At 43.5% G+C, this 9,740-nt stretch overlaps 1 protein-coding gene across 1 annotated transcript; it reads right to left on the bottom strand.

Moving 5' to 3' along the window:
• Positions 1–7,608: 7,608 nt before the first annotated feature.
• Positions 7,609–9,043, bottom strand: LOC139831641 (uncharacterized). Its single transcript, XM_071820953.1, has 2 exons — positions 8,672–9,043; positions 7,609–8,600 (listed from the first exon to the last, which is right to left on the bottom strand). The coding sequence occupies exon 2, from the start codon at positions 8,596–8,598 to the stop codon at positions 7,609–7,611; it is 990 nt and encodes a 329-aa protein (XP_071677054.1). The 5' UTR covers positions 8,599–8,600; positions 8,672–9,043.
• Between the last annotated feature and the right edge of the window lie 697 nt (positions 9,044–9,740).

Here is a 9,740-nt window from a genome sequence, read left to right on the forward strand (position 1 = left end):
GGGGACGTCGCTCCCCAGCCGCGTCCCCCAAACGCCGCCCCCAAACATTTAAAATAATTTTTTTAGCACATAAACCATTTATATCAAATGTAGCATATGAAAAAAAATGTTTTCGAGGATTGTTTTCAAATTAAATTACAACAAACAATAAAACAAGTAATCAAATATAATAAAGAGGGCTAGATGATACATCAAGGTGCCACGGTATTTCCTTTGATCCTCCACAAATGCTCAACGAGATCAGCTTGAAGTTGCTCATGCACATTGCTGTCACGGATCTCTGCGTGCATGGCGAGAAAATCAGCAAAATCTGCAGGCAACTCATGATCAACCTCCGCGAGAGGGCCTTGACACTCATAGGGACCAACATGTGACCTAACATGATTCTTGCGGTCATCCTCGATGATCATGTTGTGCATGATCACACAAGCCTGCATCACCTCCCACATTTGGTCGTGAGACCAGCTTAGAGCAGGGTACCGGACAATGGCAAATTGTGCTTGAAGCACACCAAATGCCCGCTCGACATCCTTCTTGCAAGCCTCTGATGACCCACAAGTATAGGGGATCGCGATAGTCTTCGAGGGTAGTATAACCCAAATTTATTGATTCGACACAAGGGGAGGTAAAGAATACTTATAAGTCTTAACAACTGAGTTGTCAATTCAGCTGCACCTGGAAAAGCACTAGTAACAGGGGTGATGTGAAAGTAGCAGTAATATGAGAGCAGTAGTAATAGTAACACAGCAGCAGTAATAGTAACACGGAGGTAATATGATGACATGTAGAACAAGTATTTGATGATGAAATATGGACCGGGGTTCCCAGCGATCTACACTAGTGGTAACTCTCCAATAAGTGACAAGTGTTGGGTGAACAAATTACAGTTGGGCAATTGACAGGAATCAAAGCATTAAGATAGAACATCAGGCTTATTAATTATGTAGGCATGCTTTCCGTATATAGTCGTACGTGCTCGCAATGAGAAACTTGCACAACATCTTTTGTCCTACCAGCCGGTGGCAGCCGGGCCTCAAGGGAAACTACTGGATATTAAGGTACTCCTTTTAATAGAGTACCGGAGCAAAGCATTAACACACCGTGAAAACATGTGATCCTCACATCACTACCATCCCCTCCGGTTGTCCCGATTCTTGTCACTTCGGGGCCTTTGGTTCCGGACAGTGACATGTGCATACAACTTGTAGATACAATCTAAGCAATAAGTATAGAGCTCAAATCTAAGATCATGCCACTCGGGCCCTAGTGACAAGCATTAAGCATAACAAGATTGCAGCAACAATAACTTCACAAACTTTATAGATAGACTAATCATAATGTATCATCCATCGGATCCCAACAAACACAACACCGATTACATCAGATGAATCTCAATCATGTAAGGCAGCTCATGAGACCATTGTATTGAAATACATGGGGGAGAGTATACCGACATAGCTACTGCTAGAACCCGTAGTCCATGGGGGAACTACTCACGGAGCATGATGGAGGCGGTGGCGTTGATGGAGATGGCTTCCGGGGGCACTTCCCCGTTCCGGCAGGGTGCCGGAACAGAGTTCTGTCCCCCGAATTGGAGTTTCGCGATGGCGGCGGCGCCCCTGGAGTCTTTCTGGAGTTTCGTCAATTGGTATCGCGTTTTTAGGTCGAAAGGGATTTTATAGGCGAAGAGGCAGCGCAGGGGGGCACCTGGGGGCGCCACACCATAGGGTGGCGCGGGCCCAGGCCAGGCCGCGCCGCCTTATGGTCTGGTGCCCCTCTGGCCCCTCTCCGACTCCTCTTCGGTGTTCTGGATGCTTACGGGAATAATATGCGGTTGTGCGTTGATTTCGTCCAATTCCGAGAATATTGCCCGAACAGCCTTTCTGGAACCAAAAACAGCAGAAAACAGGAACTGGCACTGTGGCATCTCGTTAATAGGTTATTTCCGGAAAATGCATGAAATCATCATAAAGTGCAAGCAAAACATGTAAGTATTGTCATAAAACAAGCATGGAACGACAGAAATTATGGATACGTCGGGGACGTATCAGCATCCCCAAGCTTAGTTCCTGCTCGTCCCGAGCAGGTAAACGATAAAAAATAATTTCTGTAGTGACATGCTTCTTACATAACCTTGATCATACTATTACAAAGCATATGAAATGAATGAAGTGACTCAAGGCAATGATCTATAGTTTCTAACAAGTAGATAACATATAGCAAAACTTTTCATGAATAGTACTTTCAAGACAAGCATCAAAAGATTGCATAAGAGTTAACTCATAAAGCAATAGATTCAAAGTAAAGGCATCGAAGCAACACAAAGGAAGATATAAGTTTCAGCGGTTGCTTTCAACTTTCAACATGCATATCTCATGGATAATTGTCAACACAAAGTAATATGATGAATGCAAATATGCAAGTATGTAAGAATCAATGCACAGTTAACACAAGTGTTTGCTTCTAAGGTGGGAGGAAATGGGTAAACTGACTCAACATAAAGTAAAAGAATGGTCCTTCAAAGAGGAAAGCATCGATTGCTATATTTGTGCTAGAGCTTTGGTTTTGAAAACATATAGAGAGCATAAAAAGTAAAATTTTGAGAGGTGTATGTTGTTGTCAACGAATGGTAATGGGTACACTAACTACCTCGCCAACCAGACTTTCAAGAGCGGCTCCCATGAATTATTGCATATTTTTGGGTGGCACTCCTTCCAACCTTTCTTTCACAAACCATGGCTAACCGAATCCTCGGGTGCCTGCCAACAATCTCATACCATGAAGGAGTGCCTTTTTATTTTAGTTTTATTATGATGATGACACTCCTCCCAACCTTTGCTTACACAAGCCATGGCTAACCGAATCCTTCGGGTGCCGTCCAACAATCACAAACCATGGAGGAGTGTCTATTTAAGTTAATTAATTCGGGACTGGGAATCCCATTGCCAGCTCTTTTTGCAAAATTATTGGATAAGCGGATGTGCCACTAGTCCATATGAGAGTCCGTCAAAAGTAAATGACAAGGTTGAAAGCTAAACACCACATACTTCCTCATGAGCTATAAAACATTAACACAAATTGAGAAGCATTTTGAATTATTTAAAGGTAGCACTCAAGCAATTTACTTTGGAATGGCAGGAAATACCACATAGTAGGTAGGTATGGTGGACACAATTGGCATAGTGGTTGGCTCAAGGATTTTGGATGCATGAGAAGTATTCCCTCTCGATACAAGGTTTAGGCCAGCAAGGTTGTTTGAAGCAAACACAAGTATGAACCGGTACAGCAAAACTTACATAAGAACATATCGCAAGCATTATAATACTCTACACTGTCTTCCTTGTTGCTCAAACACTTTTACCAGAAAATATCTAGACCTTAAGAGAGATCAATTATGCAAACCAATTTTAACAAGCTTTACGGTAGTTCTCCACTAATAGGTTTAAACTACATGCAAAAACTTATGATCTACTTGAGAGCTCAAAACAATTGCCAAGTGTCAAATTATCCACAACATATGAGGCATTTTCTGTTTCCAACCAAACAATAAGTATTGTAGCTTCCAACTTTTATCATTTGAACATTAAAAGTAAAACGAAGAACAAGTGTTCATATGAAAAAGCGGAGCGTGTATCTCTCCCAATCAAGGATTGCTAGGATCCGATCTTATTCAAACAAAAAACAAAAATAAAAGCACACAGACGCTCTAAGTAAAACACATATGATGTGACTGAATAAAAATATAGTTTCAGGGGAGGAACCTGATAAGTTGATGAAGAAGGGGATGCCTTGGGCATCCCCAAGCTTAGACGCTTGAGTCTTCTTGAAATATGCAGGGATGAACCACGGGGGCATCCCCAAGCTTAGACTTTTCACTCTTCTTGATCATATATCATCCTCCTCTCTTGACCCTTGAAAACTTCCTTCACAACAAACTTCTCATAAACTTCATTAGAGGGGTTAGTACTCAAAAAATTTGAATCCACCTTGGTCCTGTAGTGGCACATTGCAAGAACTCAATAAAACATTAGCTACAGCTCTCTACGTCTAGAAAAGCTCGCTTAAAGTCCACAAGAGACAATGCAAAAAAACAGAGACAGAATCTGCCAAAACAGAACAGCTAGTAAAGACGAATTTTAATAAAATACTTCCGTTGCTCAAATCAGAAAACTCAAAACTAATGAAAGTTGCGTACATATCTGAGGAACACGCACGTAAATTGGCATAATTTTCTGAGTTTCCTACAGAGAATTGGACCAAGATTCGTGACAGATAGAAATCTGTTTCTGCGCAGAAATCCAAATATAGTATCAACCTTCGATTAGAGGCTTCACTTGGCACAACAAAACACAAAACTAAGATAAGGAGAGGTTGCTACAGTAGTAAACAACTTCCAAGACACAAATATAAAACAAAGTACTGTAGCAAAATAACACATGGGTTATCTCCCAAGAAGTTGCTTTCTTTATAGCCATTAAGATGGGCTCAGCAGTTTTAATGATGCACTCGCAAGAAATAGTATTTGAAGCAAAAGAGAGCATCAAGAAGCAAATCCATAACACATTTAAGCCTAACATGCTTCCTATGCAAAGGAATCTTGTAAATAAACAAGTTCATGAAAAGCAAAGTAACAAGCATAGGAAGATAGAATAAGTATAACTTCAAAATTTTAAGCATATAGAGAGGTGTTTTAGTACCATACAAATTTCTACAACCATATTTTCCTCTCTCATAATAATTTTCAGTAGCTTCATGAACAAACTCAACAATATAACTATCACATGCAGCATACTTTTCATGATCCACAAACATATAATTTTTATCAAGTTCAAGAATAGTGGAATTAAAACTTTCGAACTTACTTTTATTAATAATATAACAAGGTAGTTGATCAATCTCAAGAGATATGGGACACATAGATAAAGTCAATAACTCTCCAATCCCATTTTCATTAGTAGTACAATTAATATTATCAAGTAACATAGGACCATCATCTAGAGCTTTATCATAGACATTTGCCAAACAAAATTCTTTAGTACCATGCATTTCGACATCAGGCACAAACAAAGCATTATCATAAGATTTATCAAAGTAGCATGGATTATCATATATAACAGTAGCATAATTATTCTCACAAGTTTTACTCATAGGTACTATTTCAAGAGAATCCACAGGAACATAACATTCAACCTCTTTCGGTAAGCATGGAGGACAATCAAATAGTGTAAGAGATAAAGAGTTACTCTCATTAGAAGGTTGGCATGGGTAGCTAATCCATTCTTCCTCCTTTTGTTCGTCGCTCTCCTCTTCTTTTTCATCCAATGAGCTTTCAGGTTCATCAATTTCCTCCTCTTTTTCATCCAATGAGCTTTCAGGTTCATCAATTTCTTCTTCCACCGGTTCCTGCAAATTGTGAGTGCATTCTTGTGCATTAATGTGTCTCTCTTTATAATCAATGATATAAGGATTATTACCGAAGCATTCTATGCAACAATTAAGGATAGAAGAGACATAATCTTTAAGGTCCTTACAAACAACACAAGTTTCATAATTCTCAACCATGAAGGATTCGATCTCAGAGGCTCCCATAAACACGACAAATTGTTCTACCTCTTCGAACCCATAATGAATATAGCAATTCCGATTATAGTTCTTAATTAAAAATTCCTCACTAAAGCCACATTGAAATTTAAGATGTTTAGTATCCTGTTGAGAGCAACAGTTTATATCATGGCGTTTAAGCAAGATTTTAGCAATTGTATCCATTTTTTCTATCATAGCACTCATTATTTCACCAGCTCTTGATTTCCTATAATTATTATAACATTCTATGAGCTCCAAGTAGGTTGTTGGTTCTCCCATAACAGTAGTTTTTAATTTTTTGGTTTTTCAAATTTTTATGGATTTTTGGGTATATGAGACAAATAAAACAAGACAAAAATAAACTAAGCAAAAGTAAACTACGCAAAATAACGCTAGACAGAAATAAACTAAGCACAAATAAACTAGACAAAAGTAAACTAAGCAAAACAAAATAAAATAAAACAGAGAGAGAGGTAGAGTGTACTCCCCAGGTGAACTTATGAGTAGAGCTATGCCTCCCCGGCAACGGCGCCAGAAAACAGTCTTGATGACCCACAAGTATAGGGGATCGCGATAGTCTTCGAGGGTAGTATAACCCAAATTTATTGATTCGACACAAGGGGAGGTAAAGAATACTTATAAGCCTTAACAACTGAGTTGTCAATTCAGCTGCACCTGGAAAAGCACTAGTAACAGGGGTGATGTGAAAGTAGCAGTAATATGAGAGCAGTAGTAATAGTAACACAGCAGCAGTAATAGTAACACGGAGGTAATATGATGACATGTAGAACAAGTATTTGATGATGAAATATGGACCGGGGTTCCCAGCGATCTACACTAGTGGTAACTCTCCAATAAGTGACAAGTGTTGGGTGAACAAATTACAGTTGGGCAATTGACAGGAATCAAAGCATTAAGATAGAACATCAGGCTTATTAATTATGTAGGCATGTTTTCCGTATATAGTCGTACGTGCTCGCAATGAGAAACTTGCACAACATCTTTTGTCCTACCAGCCGGTGGCAGCCGGGCCTCAAGGGAAACTACTGGATATTAAGGTACTCCTTTTAATAGAGTACCGGAGCAAAGCATTAACACACCGTGAAAACATGTGATCCTCACATCACTACCATCCCCTCCGGTTGTCCCGATTCTTGTCACTTCGGGGCCTTTGGTTCCGGACAGTGACATGTGCATACAACTTGTAGATACAATCTAAGCAATAAGTATAGAGCTCAAATCTAAGATCATGCCACTCGGGCCCTAGTGACAAGCATTAAGCATAACAAGATTGCAGCAACAATAACTTCACAAACTTTATAGATAGACTAATCATAATGTATCATCCATCGGATCCCAACAAACACAACACCGATTACATCAGATGAATCTCAATCATGTAAGGCAGCTCATGAGACCATTGTATTGAAGTACATGGGGGAGAGTATACCGACATAGCTACTGCTAGAACCCGTAGTCCATGGGGGAACTACTCACGGAGCATGATGGAGGCGGTGACGTTGATGGAGATGGCTTCCGGGGGCACTTCCCCGTTCCGGCAGGGTGCCGGAACAGAGTTCTGTCCCCCGAATTGGAGTTTCGCGATGGCGGCGGCGCCCCTGGAGTCTTTCTGGAGTTTCGTCAATTGGTATCGCGTTTTTAGGTCGAAAGGGATTTTATAGGCGAAGAGGCGGCGCAGGGGGGCACCTGGGGGCGCCACACCATAGGGTGGCGCGGGCCCAGGCCAGGCCGCGCTGCCTTATGGTCTGGTGCCCCTCTGGCCCCTCTCCGACTCCTCTTCGGTGTTCTGGATGCTTCCGGGAAAAATAGGAGGTTTGGCGTTGATTTCGTCCAATTCCGAGAATATTGCCCGAACAGCCTTTCTGGAACCAAAAACAGCAGAAAACAGGAACTGGCACTGTGGCATCTCGTTAATAGGTTAGTTCCGGAAAATGCATGAAATCATCATAAAGTGCAAGCAAAACATGTAAGTATTGTCATAAAACAAGCATGGAACGACAGAAATTATGGATACGTCGGGGACGTATCAGCCTCCTGTCGTGTAGCAAAGTGAGAATTCTTCAGACCTGATGGATTCGAGATTGTTTTGACAAAAGTGGCCCATTTTGGATATATACCATCGGCTAGATAATAGCCTTTGGTATATTGGTGGCCATTGATCTCATAGTTGCATGGTGGAGCATGCCCTTCCACTAGTCTGCTGAACACCGGAGACCGCTGCAACACGTTAATGTCATTGTGTGATCCCGCCATGCCAAAGAAAGAATGCCAAATCCACAGGTCATAATCTGCCACAGCTTCAAGCACCACACTGCAATATCCATGACGCCCTTTGTATATACCTTGCCAAGCAAACGGGCAGTTCTTCCATGCCCAGTGCATGCAATCGATGCTTCCAAGCATTCCAGGAAATCCTCTGGCAGCATTTTGTGCCATGATCCTTGCAGTCTCTTCCTCAGTTGGCCCTCTCAAGTAGTATTTGCCAAACTTTCCCACCACAGCTCGGCAAAACTTGTACATGCACTCAATGGCAGTAGACTCACTCATGCGAAGGTAGTCGTCCTGTGTATCGGCAGGTGCTCCGTATGCAAGCATCCTCATGGCGGCGGTGCACTTCTGAATGGATGAGAACCCGAGAACGCCTACAGCGTCGACCTTGAGCTTGAAGTAGGGGTCGAACTCTCGAACGCCGTGGAGGATATTCATGAACAGGCCCTTGCTCATCCTGTACCGGCGCCGAAAATTGTCGGCATGTGTTGCCCCGTCGGCGAAGTAGTCGTTCTGCAGCATGGCATGCCCCTCCATCCTCTGCCGGGGCTTCGACTTCCTTCTTCCCGGCCTTGATCCTCCGCGGCGCGGCCTCTTCCTCTTCTCCGCCTCAGCGTCAAGCATGCCCTGGAGGGACGCGATGATCAGCAAATGCTCCCGCAGGTCGTCGTCGAACGCTTGCTCGTCCTCCAGCAGCAGGGCAACCATCTCATCGTCGCTGTCCATGGCTAAAGCAAAATCAATGGTTAAAATTGCGCCGAGGCAGACGACGCAACAAACAGCGACCAATCGCGCCTACCTGGCAAGTCGTCGAGCACCTTCTGTGCGCGGAGGTGGGGCGGATTTGACGGCGCGTTCTGGGAGGCGCTGGCGACGCGGCGGCGGCGGCACGACCGGCGGGAGCCCCAGCCGCGACAACGGTGCTGACTCGCAGCACAGATCAGACGCCCAAACGGCCGGGAAATCCAGCGGCGGCGGTGGGGTGGGAGGCGCGGGAAGGAAGGAGCGACGAGAAAAGAGGCGCGAACCAACGGTTTATGCAAATAGTCGCCGACATGTGGGAGCCCGCCTCGCTTTTCGTTGTGTCCGGCGTCCCCGGAGCGTCCCCTGTGGGACGGGGACGGGCTCGGGGCGCCGGACACCGTATGGGGGCGCGCCGGACAAAAAAGGGCTTTGGGAGACGCGGCTGGAACGCATTTTCTGTCCGGCGCGCCCCAAATCCCTTTGGGGGACGGTTTGGGGGACGCGACTGGAGATGCTCTTACAAATCCCAATTAGGACCCAAAAAGACGACCTACGCCTGCCGACAGATGGTGTCAAGGAGTATGGCCACCCGATCTACGCCTACTTCCTCGCCTGGCCACCTGCGGCGCTCCTCGCTCCTCGCTCCAGATCGAGCAACGACTTCCCGTTGATTCATTGGTAAAGCCTCACTCCACTTGTCTCGTCTGTTGTTCCCTCTACATATGACGCCATTGTTGTTCATCCACTTCATTAAATTATTGCTTGGTCATGCACTCAACTTTTTTTCTCAGATAATTTCCCTCGAGTAGTAGTTCGTTGCACGTGCATACATCAGTAGTGCATTAGATTTGGAGCAGGCTAGTAGCGTTCCCAGCAAATGTGTTTCCATTTGTTCTAGGATATGCCAAGTTATCAGGATTTCATCTTACAAGATAGCTAGGATACTGAATTGTTGGGCTCAAAGGGGCAATGAATCTAAAGCAAGCATTTTCCGCAAAAACAAAAGAATCTAAAGCAAGCATTCTAAAATACATGTCTCTGTTTTAGAGGTTCTGGTCACACATTCTTCCTCTCCATTCTTGTAGGTTTGAGATATTGGTGGTTCGAACTGTCATGCGACTATA

Source organism: Lolium perenne, chromosome 5, assembly GCF_019359855.2.
Source record: "Lolium perenne isolate Kyuss_39 chromosome 5, Kyuss_2.0, whole genome shotgun sequence".
NCBI classification, from domain to species: Eukaryota; Viridiplantae; Streptophyta; class Magnoliopsida; order Poales; family Poaceae; genus Lolium; species Lolium perenne.

Coding starts and splice junctions, on each gene's coding strand:
- LOC139831641 (XM_071820953.1), bottom strand. CDS start 8,598: ATGGACAGCGACGATGAGATGGTTGCCCTGCTGCTGGAGGACGAGCAA.